Genomic DNA, 21,835 nt, shown 5'->3' with positions numbered 1-21,835 from the left:
AAGAAAGCAATTTGAAATAACAAACAAGATCATATACACCTCAGTACTTAAGTAAGATACCTGAGCCTGGATGCAAAAAGTACCATCTAACCTTTCTCTGCTCCAAATCACCTCCAGTACTACAGCTGAAACATTGCTCATGCTGTGAATTCAGTCAGCGCTACACTGATCACATATGCCAGAGGGGAGGCTAAGGCCTGTCTTTATGGGTGGCTGTGATCCATCAAGTACGACAGGCATACAGCCCACAGACACAACGTTATTTAGGATGACAGAGTGCTGTGGAAGTGACGATCTCCATCCCGCCACTGTTTCAGGCCAGTGACTCTATATCAGGTTTAGTCTATTTGCTGTCCTCTGTCAGCTTGTCAGAGGAAGGTGGGTTGGGGATGTCCCGCTGCCTTGTGTCGCTGAGGCAGACACATGCAATTGTGATGACACCTGGACTACCTATCTTACTCAGCATTTGTTATTATGATTTTAATTTATATAATCACTGTTCTCACAAGTTTCTTATCCAATAAAGTCAGAATTCCCAGCAGGGCCATAATATAACCATGACCTTCAATAACTAAGTCCAACTGCTTTCAAGATCTAAAAATGTTATTCCTATCTGGTTTATTAATGCTGTTTATCTGCTGAGAAAAGTTCTAAAGGAGTAAACAGCCTGGTTGAGTTGGTCATGAAAGAAACCATCTAAAGAGCTGAATGTGCAAAATAAATTGTAAAATATATTGTGATATATTCCTGTAAACAGAACTTCAGTCATTCCGCTACAAAAGGATCCCCAAAGAGTTCTGAGAAAGCGTGTATACATTGCCTACGCTATGCTTCTATTCCTCAGAGAAAAATGCTTAGAAAGGCTTCTGAAGAACCTGATATGTATGTAACAACAATCTGTCTCTTTTCCCTTCAACCTGTAATTTGCCTATGTTTCCTTCATTTTAAATCCAATCCAGCCAGAGGGTGAGTTGGATATCATTAACTGCCTCTTCAATCATCCATAAACAGACAGTTTTGATTTGTAGGAGCTTGACAAATCCTAACAACGCTTAGATTAAAACGTGAATTACAAGATGGGGAGCAAAAGAGTCAAATTGTGAGCAAGATTTTAACCAAATATTACTTCCTGTTTTTCTTTTTATTCATTTTCCATTATTTTACATCCCCCTCTCCCTGATGCATGGGAGGGATGTGATGGCTGGATAAACTGGGACCTGCACTGGGAATGGGACTGAGTCTAATTCCATTTTCCAGCCACCACTGGCAGATATGTTGCTCCTCTAGCAGGGCTATTAATTTAGTTCTGCCTATTACTGTTCTCCTCCTTCACCTCCTCCCTCTCGTCCTTCTCTTCCTCAGCCCATATGCCAACCATCACTCTCTTAGCGCTAAAGAAGGAGGAAGAGAAGGCCTCAGTAAGTGAAATCACTGTTGTCTCCTACGGCAAACGTCCACTACAATAAGAGAATTAGAAGATACGTGTAGATATGTGTATTTGGGAGGGACCATCAGGCAGGGTGCTGAGTTCGATCCCGAGGAAGACCTTTATCTGAAGGGCTAAGCGAATTGTGCAATATGCATGCATGCATACACACTGACAAAAGCACATATTTACACCAATGATGAACTCAGCAGGTTGTCTCGTGGATCATGTTGGGGGACCTCAGGTATGTTGCCCTTCTCAGAAATGATTCTATTCATTATGTGTATACTGTCTATCCTATGTAACAGCCAGTGTTGGGGGTAACGAGTTACAAAGTAACGGATTACAGTAACGTAATTACTATTATAGGCAATAAGTAAAGTAACACTCAAAATATTGGTAACAACAATACTTTACTAGACCTCAGTAACGCGCGTTCCTACGTTACTCAAGACATTTTTACCAGTCCGAAAAGTTTTCTTTTAGTGGCGCGCGAGTCACACGACACTTCCTGCATGAACAGTCTATCACAGGTACGTCCCAAGTCTCTAAATTGCATCCCCGTTTCCCTCAACCAAGCGCGGAGAGAAGACGCGAGGAAATATGTTTTAATAGACATGAGACGTCCTTTCCTCGGAAGCGTCACGTGAAGCGACGTAGGTTTCTGATGACTGCGACCGACTGACAGCGGATCACATCTGATCAGCTGTTATTCGCTTTAACAGCTGTCGGAGTTTTGTCCGGAGAGTTTTTAGCGAACATTCCAATAAAAATGCACTTAAAATAGTTGATTTAATGGTGTTAAACTACTACTTACATTAATAAAGACACAGTTATCATGAGTGTCAGAGTGGAGATGTTTTCTCTGTCGTCTGTTACCGTTTAATAATCTGCATTGAGTATTTATATACTGTGATGTGTCCTGCTTACACGCGCAGGATCCATTTCTACTGGCGGAATAAGTCTGATTGTGACATCATTATAAAATAACCCACAATATAAATATAGTTTCTCTTCATTACGTGTTGTAAAAAGTGTTTCCTCTCTCTAGCTCTCTGATTTTAATGACATACATAATACAAGTTATTGAGGGAAACAACAGATACAATCTTAGAAGACAGTAGTTTGTGGTCCTTTTGTGGTTCAGACCTACAATGAACATATTTTAACCAGATGGTGAATAATTTAACAGATTTAATATATAACTTGAGTTTAATCTGTGATCGTCTTCACTCTAGTATAAAACTCTAGCGATCAGTCCGCTCAGCTGCAGCATCCAATCACCAAAAGTACCATTTATTTTTCTATCTTTCTTAAACCACTACAATGATTCCTATAACAAGCTGGTTTTGTTCTTAAGAGTCGGCCCCCATTTGGTTTAGTGGGGTCTCATGTTTCCCAAAGCCTGTTTTCAATGTGTTATGCTGTTTGACCTGAATGTCCCCACCATAAACAGCCTCTTGTATCCTGTTGTTTGTGGATTTTAAAGTGAGGCATATTTCTTTGGTCAGACAGCGTGAACAGGGTTAATGTTCATTCAAGTTAATGGCTGAGTTTTATATGCCATTTTGTTTTACATGTTTACAATACACTATGTGGAAAGGCTAAGAGATGCCCTTTATTGAACATTGAAAATAAAGTGATGAAAGGGCCATGATGTTTGTCCATGTGTCTTTACGGTTAATTTGTACATTTGCTTAAAAAAAAAAGGAAAGTAAAGTAACTAGTAGTGTAGTTACTTTTCAAATGCAGTAACTAGTAAAGTAATCTAGTTACAATTTTCAGAAGTAACTACTAACTTGTAACTAGTTACTTTTTCTGAGTAACTACCCCAACACTGGCAACAGCCCACCAAGTAAAAGCAGCGTGTACATGTTGATAAGGGGTTGAGGCCGGTATACTGAGCCCAAATTGTTAGTGTCAGGCTAAGGAAGCATTATTGATACGATGTGGTTTGTTTGGTGCAGAACCAAAAGACTCAAAATGATTTATATTGTTGATCCATACAATATCTGATGCGTAATGTTTTAGTCCTCTGACCCCTTCGGTGTTAAAACCGAAATGTACTTAGGTAACGTTTAGGTTCTTGGGACCAAAACATCCTCTAAATAGTGCTGTATAGATTATGTCAAACTCAGGCCGCAAAATCTTGGCACATGTGTCTAGACATCATCTCTCTTAGCTTTAAGGCCTGCCAACTTGTTCTGTATGCATTTTTCATCCAAACGACAAAGCAGCAAGCACCTGCCTGAGTGTCAGTCCACAAAACTCAGACATCTCCTGCAGGAAAAACAGGAGACAAATCCGCTTAATAATCTACATTTCCAGAGAGGGAATTGCTGGAGGGCACAAACAGCCCAGAGCCTTCTGGGAGGGAAAATAAAATTACTCTGAATGGTACAAAGCTCTAAAAATATGAACGACTGGTCTGTCTGTCTTGCGTGTTGGAAAATAAAACCACTTGTTCCCTTCCACATCACCCGTTTCCCTCTGCAGAAAACAGACCTCTCTGTGGTTTTACAGGGACAGCTCCAACTCCAACAGAAAACTCTTAAAACACATAGACTAAGAAAAGGGGCCTATATTTAAAACCCATAATAAATTGTAGAAAAACACAGGCACATGGGCTAAGACTGTAAGCTGAGCTTGCATTGTGACTGGCCTGTTTTTACTGGGGCCAGAGCACTGGTAATGGAAACCTAAACCGAGAGACAAAGTGTATATAAAAAAAAAAAATAGATTGAGCGAAGGAGGGTGCATAATGAGTGAAGATGGGATAGAGGAGGAAAAAAAGAAGCCTCCCTCTATTCTGTCCTCCTTGTCTTGTGGTGCAGGGTTATTTTTAGCTACGATGGGGAGCAACATGGTGCTGTAAAGGCAATCATTTCAGCTGCGGCACAGTCATTGCTCACCGCAACATCTCTGTCACAGCAAAGGAAAGCCACACACACACACACACACACACACACACACACACACACACACACACACACACACACACACACACACACACACACACAGGAACACACGTATGCATGCATGCACACTACAGCTCAACAAGCGTGATTTTTAAATGACTGCTATTACTGTCAATACCTCTGGATTAGAAGCTGTCAATATTGGAATTCGCTCTTTAGGGCCACAGCCTTTCATACAGTATCTTCACAAAATGACGTCCAGCTAGAAACTGTTGATAGCTACTAAAACTGTTCCTTTCCTAAACTGTAGTATGGCCTAAAAAGTAACTCCCTTTTAAGTCTAAGGTTGGAACATATACTGTGTTTCAATGTGGCAGTTACTGCGAAAAAAAGATCAAGCATCTCACTTTAAAGTAGTTCTCATTTTTAATACGTGTGCACTGAAAACAAAAGCCCCTTCTCCGATGGCAGAGCGTGCATACCAGCCAAAGTGTGTCAGGTCAAACCAATCGTGTTAGGGATTAGTTGAGCCCTTAGAAAGACACACACATAACTATAGTCCCCCGTTGACATTTACCAGGTCAAGGAGAAGAGATCCCATCATGGCGTTTGAATCAATAGCGTCTCTTAAAGGCATTAAAACATATTTTATGACACAATGCAGCCAATGGCTTTTCCTTAATCAATTCTCGTATGTCATCTGCTTCTCTAGGGAGAACCTTTCCACTTTATATCTCTTTGTGCGTACAGTACAGTGTAATAATGGTAAAGTAATCAAATATCACAATGTGTGTTCTATATTCTGTATAATGGTGATCCTTGTGATCCTTCATTGAAATAAAAGGGCTCTACAACATGATGACTACTTAGCTCATTAACATTTGTTACAAGTGGTAAAAAGAGCCATCTCCAAGACAATTTACTCAAAATGTGTCCTCACTAGAATTACTAATTAAAGCTTTGAATTACAGCAATGCTATCTCCCCTCACTAGTACAGTATATGGGGGGGTTTGCAATCAAATGCTAATTCAGCGAGAATCTTTCCATATGGGATGCCGGGGCACAAATTAATCCTATAATGTAAATAGTGGGAGATGAAAAAATAGTTCACTGTGAATGGTTGCAAAAAAAATTGTGGAAAACCCACAAAAAAATATTCTCCTTAATATAATATGACTCAGCATTACTATGGGATTATGGCAGCCGACTCTGTATATTCCCAGACAGTAGTTGCAATGTGCAGCCAGTGATTGGAAAGGACTGGCATACTAAGGTACTATCACATCATCTTAAAGGCTTCAAAGCAGCACTTTATACTTACTTTAAAAGAAAGAGAGTCAAAACTAATTAGGCAGACAGAAAGAGGAATCCTACAGTTAGTGGAGGAGACAGCCATCAGCCTCGGCTGCAACAGTGCAAAGCAGGCGGTTTGTGCATGATATAAGAATCCTTTACCTTTGACAAAGCAACTGTAAATGATGTCTGACTTGTGAAATGCAATCAAACATATCCATAGCACTTCAGACACTGACACAATATAGAAAATGTAGGCAAAATTATATAAATATCTGAATGACACTTAATTGTCATGTGTAAAACTAAAACATTATATGATAATATCACCACGACATCCTTCCCAGACAGTAAACAATAATAATTGCCCAGCCATGCCTTCCAGTGCAACTCTCCTGAACAATTACATCTCCCAAAGTGCTTTTGTTTCTGCTCCATTCAAAACATGTTTTTTAGTGTGGTGATCAGGAATAAAGTGGAGACGATCATCTGCTTTGGTTATTTTTCACTTCACTTTTCATCAAGAATAATCGATCAAATAGATGGTTTTGCTGCCTGATGACAAGGTACTTCTATAAAACGTCTGTATTGATTCACAATTTAGTAAGGATAATGTTTTTTGTGTCATTTTGAATGAGCCATATCACATATTTTTGAGAATTTATGGAAATGTTTGTTCTTACCGGTGATGAGCTCTCGAACTTCCATGTCATTGGTCTTCCTCAGCAGGCGGACGAGGCCTGGGATGCCGTCACAGATCTTGATGGCCACCTTGTTGTCATTGTCCTTGCCGTAGGAGATGTTGCGCAGGGCACCGCAAGCCTTGCGGTGAACTTCTGACTTGGGGTGGTCCAGAAGCCCCACCAGAACAGGAATCCCCTTCAGCTGACGCACATCCTTCTTAATCTTGTCATTTTCGTAGCACAGGTGCTGCAGGTAGGCGGCGGCGTTGGACTTGACCGGGTCAATGGGGTGGCCCAGCATGGCGATGACCTCAGGGAGGTCTGGGTCACGCCAGCGCGGGTCCTTGCGGATGCTGTCAATGGACGGTGAGCGTCGGCCACCCATGCGGTCCAGACTGGCCATGCTCCCCCTCTCCGGCTGGGCCAGCGGCGCTGAATAAATGCCATGGATGTAGGGGTGGCGCTCATCGATCAGCTCTGCCTCGATGGCTTCGTCCGGGTACCCTCTGGAACACGAAAGAGGAGAGGACAGTGAGTACAAGGGAGATGGACGAGGTAAAGTGAAGGCGACTCAGACAGATTTGTCTGGGAGAAGAATTAGACAGCCGGGGTAAAGACTTTGAGAGAAGCCAACTGAGGTGAGAGTTGGAGACTAATGAGATAGAAAAGGGAAAGCAGAGGACAGGGTGAGTGAGAGGTGAGAAGTTGTGGGCAATGGGCAAAAAAAAAGGGAAGGAGTGGAGGACAGAGAGTGAGGGGGACACATGGTGATCTGTGCTTTGGATCTGTTATTAACCGGTCTGTCAAAGGCTACGCGGTGGCAATTCCCTGCAATAACAGTGATAAAATGAGCAACGTTTCGCTTATTATTCCTCACTGTCAGGTGGCAGCAACAAACATGTCAGACATCAACAAACATAAAGTCTTTAGATGGAGTGATTGAGAGACAGGAAAAGACTGCACAAAGAAAAACCAGGCAGTTCACAAAGAAACACAGACAAAGGCATCACCAAAGTAAACGCTTTGAAAGGAAGTCTTGTGAAGAATTCTTTGTTCTTTAGGAAGCCACCATATAGTGTAGAGAATATATTTCATGCCTCTTCCCACAGTGAACACAGAAAAGAGCTGTGCTGTCCCCCCAGGGAGGACTGTGGGTACTTGCGATGCCCCCAGGACTCCCTCGGTTCACAGAGCTCAACACTAGCATGCAGTTGCTAAAATGTCAATGACCATCTCTCTGGGACCTCTCTGCTAGCTTTAGCCTCATTATCATCACTAGTGCGAGGGCTGGAAACTGCATTTGGCTCTCAAATAAGTGGGGGAGGAAGAAGGAAATAGCTTTTGTATGGGTTCATAGAGGGTGCTCGTCAATAAATCTCTATTTCCTAAAACTCTGAGTCTATGAGCTACACCCTGTTCTCTTGGGTTCTTTACTCTAACGGCACCTTCATCAATTCTCTTTTGATAAGATTGGCGCTCAATTCCAATGACAGATCATTTGTTGCTACTTGCGACAGTGCAGGCTACTTATTTTAGTTCAGACTCTTTAATTATAGCAGCGATTTTTCACTTTCAGGACCAACCCTGAGGATGGAGTCAGGAGAGTCACATTTTACACAGGCAGAAAAGTTGCAAAGAATATTTCTGAAACTTGATCAACAGAAATTCTTTTTGAACACATACAACTGAGTTGTAAAAAGGATGGTGGAATATTTGGTGGGGGAAGTTATGACATGGGGAGAGGAATTGAATTAGGGTTGTGTACTTATGCACAGCCTTTATCATCCCCGCCCCCCCACAGCTTGAGCCTTGTTTATCTTCGTTACATAATTCAGCTGGTCTCCTCTCACCATCTTTGATGTATGGTGGTTGGTGGTGCAACAAAATGGTGGCCAACGCCGGCGGTTGGCAGGGAATTCCAGACCGAGCTGTAATTTTAATGAGTTTTATGTTAATGATGTCTTTTTACAGTTCTTCTCAGGCATGCTGGGGAATGGGGGGCTCTCCTCAGCTCTGGTGTATTCCTCTTTTGGTTATTCTTTGACACAAACCTCGCAGTAACATATTGACTTTAATGACACAACTTTGTGCATTTTACTGGCAGGGAAATCTTATACAAAATGAACTGAGAGAAAATGTCCTGCCCGAGCAATGTAACGGGATACTAAAACCTCTATTCAGATGGACGGAAAGAGGATTAATGGAGATGGAGCGAGGCACCACCGCAGTTGAATACAGCCCTGTCTCCAAACGCAGCAAGTTAAACAAGTACAAAGAACCCAGGCAGAATGGCAAACTTTGCACATGTCAAGAACAGCTGTGACTCTGGGGGTCTAATGTCTCTACACACAGGTGTTCCTCATGACTAAAACATTTAACCTAAACTAGATTGGATCTGGTGTATCATTCGACTTTTGAAAGTAGTTTTTTCCGACTTTGTGGAACATGTTGGAGAGCCACAAACCTCTACAGGCAGCATGTAACCACCATATGAAAGGAGGGGCCAAACAAGCCTCATTACAGCACATCATTTGGAGGACGACTGCAGCTCTGAGGTTTGGCGACAACACTGATCTGCATGACGGACTGCATGGAAAAAATATGGAAATTTGAGAGTATGCATGCTTGTGTTGGTGCTTCCTAAATGCTTCCTTGTGTACACGAGATACAAACACACACTCCCACACTCGCAGGCCATCAACCAGCTCTCGATTGCTGCGGGATATTGGACATGACAAGCCAAGGCGGCAGGAATAACCCTCCTAAAGAAAGGGCAGTTCACAATCTCAGCATCATCTCCTTTGCATAGAGATGAATACATAACCACCATCTCTCTCATGCACACTATTGCTCTCTCTCTCTTTGACTTGCTCTCTCATTACCTGTCACACTCTGTTCCTCGCACACTTTCTCTCACAGACACACTTCAACACACAGACGGGATGTACAGTTGTGCAGATCGTGGCTCATTTATATCTGGACCGATGCGGCGGGGACTTTTGGTAAAGCATTTTGTCGTGCAGCTGAGTGATGGGAATGTCAGGATTTGCATTTAAATTGGCGCCATTGTGTGTACAGGGAGGGGTGTATTCACAGGATGTGAAAGGGCTCTCCGTCACCAGACGCGATGCTCCAAGCATGATCACAGCAGATCACTCTTCTCATGTTAATTGAGCTGCTAAATGTGCAGGCTATTTCTGTGCATCCATGTGCTCGTCTACGGACGCTTGTATGCGCCGACACGAGATATATGCATGTCGGCAAACTTCAGCACTTGTTTTATTGACCCGGACTTTGTCCCATCTTAGCTATTCTTCCTTCCCTTCATCTTTTGTCAATTATTTTCATCATGCTTCAATCGCGGCCGTGCCTGACCCTCTTCTAATGCAGACCCATGACAGAAGGCCGAATGAGAAGGATTAGACACTCACAAGAAGATGTTTGCATCTCATATGTACACATTACTGTTCTGTGGCGTTTATGACTGACTGCTCCAGACAAGCATATTGCCCATTTTGAATTATTGTCAATAATTGTTGTATGATCCAAAAGAGTCTTTGCAGGACCGGGAAGAATAAAGAGAAAATATAAACAGAAAAGCTTGAGAGTTCATGTTTTTCCACCTACTCATTTCTCGGACACTTTCGATCAATGGCATTATCCACTACCACGACTGTTTGTTTTCATTCAATTAGAGGAGAAGTTTCTTCTATAATTTAGTAATTTTAGAGGATGCCAGATCATTTGCTGGATCTGCTATATATATATATATATATATATATATATATATATATATATATATATATATATATATATATATATATATATATATATATGTATGTGTGTGTGTGTGTGTGTGTGTGTGTGTGTGTGTGTGTGTGTGTGTGTGTGTGACTACTGAATGTAGGTGGGCAGGTGCAGCGGAGCAGGTCGAGGAGAGATGAGCCATTAGAGATTGGCTTAAAGTCTGGCAGAGTTCAAAAGCAGCTATTAATCACGCTGGCATGAGGACACACACACACACACACACACACACACACACACACACACACACACACACACACACACACACAGTGGATGGGTTAGAATTGGTGAAAAGGGAGTAAGATGCACTCACACTTCATTATCTGCAAAGCCTGAACAGGGATAAAGTAAAAATAACTCATATGTAAAAACTGTACAGCAAGATGAAACGATCTAAGTAACATTGAAATAGACTATAATCTTTATTTAGATTCATGACAAAGACATCACAGGACATATATTCAGAAATTGTGATCAAAAGATATTTTTATTTCAGATTCAGATTCTACTTTATTGTCATTGCACATAGTACAAGTACTATGACAATGAAATGGAGTCTGGTGTTTGGTGGAACGCCCTGAGTATACCACTTTCCAAAAACGTGTGATTCACATAATTTTCATACTGATGAAACTATGCCGTGACCCCCGGTGACTTGTATGGAAGCCTCTGCATTAGATATATGCATTAGTTTACATTAGTTATGTTGACACTAAAATCCAAGAATGAGGCATGCTCACACATCTGAAAAATATTTATTCCTGACACATGATAGACTCGGCAGAAGTGACAAAATGAGTGTTTGCCGCCGATGCAGGAAGCCGTTTTGGCACTAAACGTCTTCATTCTTTGTTGGAGCATAATTGAGGGCTTGCAATGCAATGATAAGCTTTAATTAAACCGCTTTAATTCCCAGATTCATTACAGCACTTTGGAGTCGCCGCTCCCTTCTTGGAAGTTTAGTAATCGCAGTGTGAGTGCACAGGAGAGCCTGGGAACTCTGGGAGGGCTGATTGTCAGTGGACAAAAATGCTTACATTATGCTGATGTTTTGATGCCAACTGATTTGAGTGCAGGAGGAGAGAAGATAGACGGAAATATTTTGGATTTATTTCCTGCTGCAATTAGAAAGTTAGCTGAGCAGCCAGTCAAGAGAGGCTTCAAACATATGTGTTTGTGTTTATGCATTCATGTTAGCAGCTGTCAGTGTGTGCATGTCTATGTATGTGTGTGTGTCTGAAGGGGTGTATGTGGCTGTTTAAGGCTGTGTTGTGACACATGTAAGGCAGGCTACAAATTGCCTGTCACAGCAAGTGGCTCTCACTAGGCGGATGGGGGAGTGAATCATTTTCTGAAAATGTGGATTTTTATTGAGCGTTAGTGTGTGTGAGTGAGTAAGTGTGAGAGAGAGAGAGAGAGAGAGAGAGAGAGAGAGAGAGAGAGAGAGAGAGAGAGAGAGAGAGAGAGAGATACTGTGTGTGTGTGTGTGTGTGTGTGTGTGTGTGTGTGTGTGTGTGTGTCTCCAAGTGTCGGAGCCAAGTCAAATTGTGTAAAGACAGAATCAGATTAGGCATCTGCTTTTCTCCGCAGGCGCATCAATCTCGGTGCTTTTAAACCCAGTTTACTGTAAATGCATGGCCGTGTACATAACCTTAATTAAGAGGGGTCAAAAAGCTAAACTTAGGCGCTGTCATGAAGCCGGCAGACTCCGATAGACTGTCACCTATGACCGTGACATAAAGCACTCACACACCCACACACACAGTCTTTCCAGTCTTGCTTGTTCCCGCCTCTCGACCTCCTCTGTTCTATCCCTTTACATTTGGCTTTAGACCCAAACATTTTGCTCTGAGATTGACAGAAAGGTGCAGAGTACTTAAAGGAGCTACATTTAACATTCTGAACGTAAATATAGCAGTAAATAACTATTTGCTTTGTAAAGATATGATGGAGTCATGAGAGTGAAGTTGATCTCCCTCTGTGTGTGTTGTTATCCGAGCTTCTCCTTGTTTCGTTGACATCGCCGGGCCAGTCATGCATGCTTTTTATTGCATGTGAGTGCATGTGAGCGTGCCCCACTGGTAAGATCATGACCACCAGTCATGACAGCCAGTTATCGGCTGTAACTGCTCATACAGCAGTTACAGCCCTTAATGCCATCCCGACCGACAGCGTCGCTACAGCAGCGTAGCAGCCTCCCTCTGGTCCCCCTCAGGTAGACACTGTGAGCTCTGTCAGCACTTTGTGCTCTGAGCTGCTGGCTCACCGTCGACATTGAGAGGCGATCGAGATGCTCCCAATCTCAGATTTTGCACCTTTAAAAACATCCTTCTGCTTTCATCAACAGCTCAACTTCAAATCCCTGCTTCAATTTACTCAATTTACTTTTTTTTTCCCAAGCCTCCCTTTGGGCAGCAATGAAATGATTGGAAACTATTAGGAGACAAGAGTCCATTTTGGGATCTTATTTTTGGAGGCGAACATGTTTTTTTTCTCCTGTCGGCTGGAGCCAGGGGTTATACTCATCTCAACAAAGGTTGCACAAAACAGGCTTTGAGAGATGACTGACAAAAGCCTCCTATCCTCTCCCATTCTCCCTTCATAGCCTCTATCCTCCCTTCCTTCCCTCCTCACGTCTCAGATAATTCGCCTCTGACACAAATACTTGTTTACTATCCTTTTGCAGGAAAATGGCAATCAAAGTTACTCAAGGAGAAGAGACATCTGTTTACTTGCACTGAGTATAGTGTAGTCTTTTTCATGGCGAGAGCAAGACAAGTATTCTATATTCTCTCTCATCTTAACAGGACGATCTCCTCTCATATCAAGGCAAAGCCTGCACTTGTGGATAAGAACTCGCTGTTCATTGTAGTTCGGTTCTTGAGTACTGTTGTATAAAAATAACTTGCCGATTAATCTGTGTAATATCTTTTCTCTGAGGTAGAATAGCAGACCATGTGTTCCTGCTTAAAAGCAAAAACCAAACCTTTGCTCTGTTAACATTTGTGCATTTATCCTCACCTGACTCGGGGCATATCGCGAAGAGGTTCTCGGTGGGTACGACCCCGGTTGGCCCCCTGCAGCGTGCGGCGGTTGGCGGTGGAATAGTCGGGCTCCAGCTCGTATGGCTCCTCCTCTTCAGGGCCCAAGCTGCGGCGATCATCCTCCAGGCCATATGGCTCGGCCTGGAAGCGCTCGGGCTGCGAGCGGTTCAGATCCACAGTGCTGCTACCCATAGGCACCTGGGGCTGGGCCACATGGCCGTAGTCATCCTTGCGAATAGGCAGCGTGTAGCTGTTCTCCGGCCGGTAGGTGTTGGGCAGGTAGGGGTAGCGCGGCGGCCGGAAGTTGACGCCGCGTGACAGGCTGCCGTAGTTGTCAGTCAAATCGGCGTAGCCATCGTGCAGGCCGTAGTGGCGAACGTACTGGCTCTCGGGTGTCTCTCCATATGAATCGTTGTAAGAGTTGTTGTAGGAGCGCGTCAGGGTGGAGGTTGCTTGAGGGGTGATGAAGCGGTCGCCTCCATTCTTCATGTAGCGTCGGTCGATGGAGTCGGTGTAGCTGCCCAGTGGGGACGAGCCTTCAGGCAGAGGCAAGCCATCGGGCCCCAGGGGCACCTGACGCACCGTCCGCGTGGTCACCGTCTTCACCATCTTGGTCACCTACAGAGGGGAACAGATGCACGCGTCAGACAGTGTGGCATCTGCATGACAGAATGCTATTCATTTCAGGCTGCACAAATGCAGCAAACCATGCTCTCCACTAAACAAAGACTGGCCTCGACAGCTGTTCAATTAGGACACTGTTAGAATGTCACACAGGGAAAGAGGCAGACGAATAAACTGGATAAATGGAAAGATAATTGCAAACTTTGATTCTTGTTGTCCACATTAACACATATATTTCAAATGGAATGCAATAGAAACCTCAATTTGTGTTAATTCAATCAATCTTTGGAGTTGGTGTTAACTACTCTAATTTTCATTGTGGTGCATTAAAATGTCATAAAATGGCGTTTCATAAAATGATGGGTTTGTGAAAACTCAAGCATATAGGTTTTTTTAAATATTGAAGTTGATTGGGACACATTTTCTGTTCATCAAATTTAAAATGTAAACTGTTTAGCCTGTGTCATCAATTTGTGTTGCCTTGAATTATGAAGTGAAAAAGAATCAGTCCACATTCAACATGAAATCTGAACCTATAATATTGTATTTTCACAGCAGCTGTCTTAGTACACTGAGTCTCCAGGATTGTGCTGTAACAAAGCCATCTACAGCGCTACTGGACCTTGAATCCTTTGCGTCCCCAAGGGAACAGGCCGGCAGCATCCCACTGTGACAACCAGACCTGCATGCATCTATCGCTCCCTTCATCCCATAGCTAAATAACTCGACTTCCTCTGCTGTCTTTGAGGCAGAGACAGCAGAGACTTACAGACAGCTACTCCACTCCCTGGGCTCTCCGCCCATACAGAAACCAATTTGCTGCCCAGTGAATTCTGCTGTGGACGATAATTGGCTATTTTGTCCACGGCTATAAATTCATCTTCAAAATTAATGAGGTTGATGAAAATGAATCGTCATCCTCAGGGGTGCAGGTCTGATGCAATTCGTGCCTGACAAGGTGTCGCAGAAAGGTTTGTTCCCACCTGACGAGCGTAGACCGCCGTACATATTTTCTCGGGGAAATGAAGAAAAGAAAAATCTGATGGGTTTAATTTTCGACACCAGCACTCTTAATTGTAATATGCTTTCTTTATTTTCCTATCAATGCTATAATTTAGATCGTAATCAGGAGCAAGCAAAGGCATGTAACAACATCAAGAAACCACAATGGAGCATTAACCCTCGCAACAGAGATGCAAAGGCACAAAACAGCATCTCTGTTGTTCAACACGGCGTCCTCATTAACTTCCTTAAAACAAGTAGAAATCTTCAGTGGCATAATTGTGAGCTACATAACAAAGCCTATTTCAGGAACGCCAAGGTTCATTTCCATTTTCAGAGTAGTTACTGAGTCCTTTACGTTTGTTTCTGATGCCATTTTGCCTTGGCTTTGCACTAGTTACAAATAAAGAGCTGATTTGCTTGATTCACATTCGCTACGGCACATGTATGACCTTGGAATAATGAGCTTGCTTTCATCCTCCTGATTCAGTGTCAAGAACCCATTCTGGCTGTGCTGCTGTTCATAGCATTGGTCCTAATGCTAACTCTGGGCTACAATGGGACTACAGGGGCTGAATGCCATGCTGGAAGCGATTACGTCGGGCAACATGTATCATTTATTAAATAACATTGTGAATTGTTTTGGTAAGCTTTATTGATTTTCCTGAGAGATATAGCTTCACAAGAGAACCCATGCTTTTGAGTCAGAGAATAATGTCAGAATGCTTTTCTTCCTGTCTGGTAATTTGAAAACAATTTATTTATCAACATATTTCATTCTATCCTATTCTGTCAGAGCTTAGAGGAGATCACAGTAAATGCTACCGCTTCCCAGCCTTGACATGCCCAGCAGCTTTGTACTAACACAGCTTTTTAGGCGATTTGCAAGTGCTGCAAAGGGAGCCATCACACAGTTTTCTAACACTCTTTGATGTATGCTCAAGTTCACAAGGCGTTAAGGGGAAGTGAGGGGAGGCGAGGGACCTGCATTTCAAAAAGGGCGTCTGAAATATGCTGAAGTGGGGTAAACATGGCTAAAAGAGACTTGCTAAAATGGTGGAGAGAGTGAATATTTGTGAGCATGTGCACATGTAGAAATACTACAGATGTGTTTGTGTTTGTGCAATGGAAAGGCAATGCCGCACTGAAAAGTGTTTGAAACAACCACACGCAGATAGACACAGGACTTGACTGTTTATCAAACTGTTAAAAATGGAGGGAAAGGCAGCCAGCGTCAAACTGTCCACTTTACAGCTCTGTAAGAGGTTTCACAACCTCTGCATTCACTTTATTCAGACTTTAAATTGACATGGTGGCCCGGGGGATACTCGGAGAGGTGGTCACTCAGATGTGTAAGATGCTTGTTATAGTGACGTCCGTGATACATTTTCAGCCAATCTAAAGTGCATTTTCAAGGAAGACGGAGGTAGAAATAGTTTGTTTCTCTGCAATGCTAGAAGGTCAAACGTGACTAAATGTAGACCTTTTTAAAACATGATGTTAAAGGAACGGGAGAAAACAGCCAACATCACACAGGGTTCAGCATCCTTTACTGTTTGTATCTCTGACGGAGTGGGGGTCAGGATGGAGACCGGGATGGGGGTCCGGGTGGCCGGCCTGGACTCAAGTTGTCAGTCACCATCACTGGGTAGAAGGTGTAGTGAGTGATTGTTGTGGCCACGGGTGGGTAGAGACATCAGTAAACCGCAATAGATTTAATTATCTGTTGTTTTAGCGCTATGTTGCACATAGCTCAAACATGACGCAGTGCCACAGACTTTGAAGGTATATGTACAGCAGCTGAATACAATCAGAGGGGGAAGAGTGTGTTCTGCACTCCAGTTATTACTACAAAGACGGCTTAGTAAAGTCAAGAGAGTCTGTGAGAAATAAAAGAAAGTAATACACTATGAGAAGAAAACGTGTCTGTTCATTATTTTGTTCTCTTCAACAGTGGCACCTCATTATTCACAACAGCTGTACCTGATAAACTAACTCCTCCCTACTCATGGTTGACTCCCCAGTGTGTGCAGAGTAGTGAAAGTGATTATATTTGTTTGTATGGTCCGTCTCAAGTCTCATTAGCTCATATCCAGAGGAAAGGAGAAATGCTGATTTTACTGGCCCAAGTGAGCTCTTCCTCCAACGTGACTGGTGCTCCATTTAGAGTGTCTGCCAACAGGAAGACAGCAGTAAAGCATGGCATGCTGGGAATGGAGGAAGGACGTGGATTATATTGAGCTCAGACTCATTCAGGGACTTGGCCAGTTCACTTTGATTTAACATGCAAATAGAACCAGTGGTTAATCTGCTATTGAAAGGCTGTTTGTGGTTGTTCTCCAATTGTATATTAAAAACATAATAAACACTGCATTAACTGAATTTGTCTGCTGGGTCCAGCCTCTTACTTAAATACAGTAGCTCCATCCTAGGACCACATTTTCTGTATCTTTCTCAGTATACTAATTAGTAATATTGCCGACACTAAAACAGCCAGACACAGGTTTACCACCGGAAAAACTATTTTTCCTGCAAATCAGGAAGATGGGAGAAGCTTCCGTGTTTCATCTTCCAGCAGTGAGATGGGGGATAACCATCAAGGGATAGGAATGTGTTAGTATTAGACGGTATGGCACGACTTCGGTTCAAAAGAACTGATAAGCGCGTAAATAAAACTGTGAGTTGCTAGGAGATGACGGGAGGGATAGAAATGGAGAGGATAAAAAACAACAGATGAAAGTCAGCTAGAGAGAGGGAAAGCAGAGAGCACGACAGCACGGAAGGAAAGTGAGGAAGACGAGGGGAGGTTTCTTTGGGTGACCTCTCGGCTGGGTCTAGCTCCATTTGCCTCCACAAAGACGTTGGCTTCCAGAAGTTCATCCTGAACATTAATCTGCTTTTCTCCTCAAATTGACTCCCAGAGTGCACCCGATCCCTTCCTCCCGACAGGGTGGCGGCCTCTTGAAAAGGAGCGTCCTTCCTCTTCCCTTCCTCAGCAGCAAAGCCCTTGATTAGTGCGATGTTTTACTGCACATGCTTGTGTGTGTTATCGCCAGGAAGGTCTGGAGTATGAATGCATAAAATAATGTGGGTGTGAGTGAGTGTGAGTGTGTGTGGCCAATCCCCTCGCAGTAAACAGGCTGGAGGGCAATGGGCCCTCCCTGATGAGGGATTAGACCAGGCTTTTTAATTACAGTTTCACAGTCCCCAGAGTAGGAGCTCAACACAGCGCTCTCCATTCCACTGGAAGCTTACAGCAGCAGCAGCAGTTGACTCTGCCTACGTTTACAACCAAATCCCAAGCAAAATGTTGCAACAGGAGCTTAATTTTGAAGGTATTTCTCAAAAAGGAAGAGATGTTAAACCCTACTAGAGTTTTTTTTCAAATGGAAATCTGGCGTGGATTCTGGTGGGAATACTTCTCCACGCACAGAGAGGGGTGAATTCAAACATAGAATTGAAATGCAGACTGTGTCCCAAAACACAAAGAACATGCACACACTTGAACTTCTTCAAAAACCCAACCTGACAGCACGAGGAGGACATTCTAGTGCGAGCAATTGCAGATTACTGATGCCACTTGAAATGATCTTTTCAGTACTGGGGTTTTCAAAGTGGTAGCAAATTACTTTTGGGAGTCAATATACAAGAAAATGCTAATTCATATTATCCAAAAATCAAAACTATCACAAGGCTACATCTGGGGAAAAACAAGTAAAAATAAATTGAAATTCTAATTCCTCACAGGGAATCAAAAAGTGTTCTCAGGAGTATGTTAACAATTAAGGGGAGACACCTACACGTAAATAGGGTAAACATTAAATATCGCCATGACAATTCCTCAGTAGATTACTTACATTATGGAAATTAATTTGTGCATTACAAGTTTTCTTTAAACTGTATGTTTAAATATGCAAATGAGGCAATATATGCTCCTTTGTATGGATTTCCAGAACAGATCTCTGAACACTTGATAATTGTATCAATATATATAATAATATACAAATATGTATATATTGTATTTTAATATGTTTGCTTCACTCTGTTGATATCTTAGCGTAAAAGGGTTTTACAGCTAATTTTGAATATCTATTGATATCACTCCATAAATCAGAAAATACTGTCAATAGCCAAAAAAAAATCAAAACTGTGAAGTTTGGTGTATGTGAGTGCAACTGAAGAGGAGATTTTTGGCTCAGAGATGACATTTTGCAACGCACTACAGGTGAATAGGTAAACACATTTTACTAATAGATGACTATGACTGGCAAAAAAAATCCAAATATTTTCTGAAATTGTTTCCAATATGCCATTGATGAGTTATCTAATAATAACTGTTTTATGCAAAATCTACTGAATAAAAAAAAAAAGTTAGTAAAATAAACACCAAAATGTATATTTTAGATATTTTCTTTCCAAAAGAAAAAATGTCATAGAAGCAAAATAGACAGTGTATGAAAAACTATGTTTTTGCCTGTGTTGTCTCTTACTCCATATATCAACAGCACTACGTATGGGGTTGTATAATGTGTTATTGGTGCTGAGCAGTGGTATTTTGTACCATCTATCTTGTCAGTGAGGGATGTTGTCAGACAGAATTTAAAAGAGAGAAATAAGGAGAGAGAAAGACAGAAGACCATGCAAAAGAAATAACAAAACAGAGGGAGAACGGGTCTCATCCCAGAAGGTGGAAGCAACAAGCAGTGAACTGAGAAGTATTGTAGAGTATAGACTGGAGAATTATTTGGCTTGTGATGAAGCAGACTGTGTTGCATACTGCTGCTGTAGCCTGTATGAGCACACATAAAAATGGTGGCGTGGTAGGAAAAGCCATACAGGTATAAAAGTCCACTCACCTTCACGTTAGATGAGATATCCTTACAGAAAGAAATAACAGAACACAGTAGAGGACGAATCAACAAACAAGCTTTTAAGAAGCACACAACTTGGAGAACACCAGCGGAGTTGGCTCATAAAAACACAATAATCAAATAATTGAAGGCGTCAGAGGGAGATGAAACCACTTTGGGCTGTAGGATTATGGGATTTAGAGTTCTTCAGGGTGGAAGTCTGGGAGAGGAGCTACAGTACTGTGCTGTTTGGAAGCGGAAATCCATAACCATAATTTGAAGCAATATTGAAATGGATCAAAGAGACTTTGGGGGGCTTGCAGCTATGAGCACAATGGGATCTCTTCGCCACAACAATGCAACTGCTCTGCGGTGTCCTGCTCAGGTGTGATAGTAAGTACCAGGTTGATCAACTCTGAACAGCAGATTGTAGAAGAATCATCAGTTTCATATGCAGGTCACTGCTAACTTTCCAAGTCTAACTTTTTGCTCAGGATAATTCCAAAGGGGAACTTTTTTCACAGCATCAAACATGATTTACAATATGAAAATATGTGGTCAATTATCACCCTAAAAATAAATTAATGTACATAGAACTCTGTTTAGTGTTTATTGATCATTCAGTTACAGGATCGTTGCCACCCGCTACACATGTTTACACTGCAACTCTGTTGGGTGCACCTTTGTGTCTTACCTTGGTTTCTGTGCGCCGCGTGGTGCCATCATCAGAGGTGATCACCGAGACATGGGAGGTGGGGGTGCCAGGGTCCTCCTCTATGGTGACCGTCTCCTCCACCACCTCCTGTGGCTCCTGCATCATAGCCAGGGATGTGGCGCTGCTGGGGCTCTGCTCCTGCACAAACAGGCAATGGGGGGGGCAAGATGGAACTGTAATTGGGCCACTGCAGCAACAAATTATATTAGAATCTAGCAGAGAAAAATAGGGCATAAATAAAGACATTGCAAATGAAGGGTATTAAATATAATGCTACCCACAATTTGCAAGCAAATAGAAGAAAGTGTGAAACGCAGTTGATACATAATTGTGTCAAAAATAACAGCACAAAAATATATTGAGACTCGGCGATGAATGCAAAGTGTTTATGATACAAAAAATAAGGAAATATGACGTGCAGAATGAAAATAACCGCAAAGATCATATTGATTCTAATATAACTAGTGATTTCAAAATTGAAAATATGGATCACTATACAGTATTTACTGATTCACTTTGTCTCATAAATCCAATCAATCAAAGTAAATAACAGTCGGTTCATACGGTATGAATTAAGTTAGACAACTAAAAGTTAAAAAGGTTAATGGAAAGATGGTGGTTATGGCAAATAAACATAAATAATAATAATAATAATACATCTGTAAGCACACACTCTTGACAATGCCTATATAAACAACAATAATGTTCTAGTTTGTTTCTTGTCCTGGCAATTCATGATTTATTTAGCCCTGATATTAAATCCAAACACTGCTATGCAGGATAGCAACTCCTCACCTCTTGAGACTTTAAATTGAGTTAAAGCTTCTTTCAAGGCAAGCAAAGGCCTCGAGCACTGCTTTTGATTCATATTTCATTGGGAGACCATGGATTTAGAGAAGAAGTGTCCATGGGCTAAGGATGAAAGTGAGTCCCTCATACCCCACCTGACCCTGTGTGAATGCATGAGAAATATGGGCTTCCTGTTACACTTCCTGCTGATGGAAGATGATATGAAGTCAGTGGTCGGAGGTGCAACGCCCTGGCGTGCACAAGTGTGACAACATCACAGATCTTCTGATGGAGAGAAGAAGAAAGGCATTTGAAGCAATCATTGATAACCAAAACAGCACAGAGCCAAGAGAGGAAGAGGAAATCTAAAGTAATGGAGAGGGAAGAGAGGGAAATAGTTGGAGGAGGACAGTGTACTAGAAACTAGAAATTTTTATTTTAAAGGGGAAAAATATGAAGGCTTGTGTACTGACCTCAAATATTTTTTGACATGCTATTTTTATTGTGTGCACTGTTCCTTTAGCTACGTGGGGTAAATGTTGCTTTATTCATAAAGTGAAATACACACACCAATTTCTGTTCAAAATGTTTTTTTTAAATGAAACCTTTGACACCTATTCAGCTTAATCTAAAGATAAAAGATCAGAGCTATGAAACACAAACAAATCTCCCTCAGCACCCCCCCT

General features: G+C 42.2%; 1 protein-coding gene across 1 annotated transcript in view; it reads right to left on the bottom strand.

Annotated features, from left to right (window-relative positions):
* The window catches only part of arvcfb (ARVCF delta catenin family member b), a gene marked incomplete at both ends in the record, with an annotated part of 114,623 nt that overhangs the window by 52,236 nt on the left and 40,552 nt on the right, over nt 1–21,835 (bottom strand). Inside the window, 3 exons of the mRNA XM_079222727.1 lie at nt 6,322–6,827; nt 13,147–13,787; nt 20,340–20,498. Coding sequence (XP_079078853.1) covers nt 6,322–6,827; nt 13,147–13,787; nt 20,340–20,498 — 1,306 coding nt within the window. The remainder of the gene's footprint in view (nt 1–6,321; nt 6,828–13,146; nt 13,788–20,339; nt 20,499–21,835) is intronic.

This window comes from Taurulus bubalis (genome assembly GCF_910589615.1).
Source record: "Taurulus bubalis genome assembly, chromosome: 8".
NCBI lineage: Eukaryota > Metazoa > Chordata > Actinopteri > Perciformes > Cottidae > Taurulus > Taurulus bubalis.
This window is presented reverse-complemented; position numbering and strand designations above follow the sequence as displayed.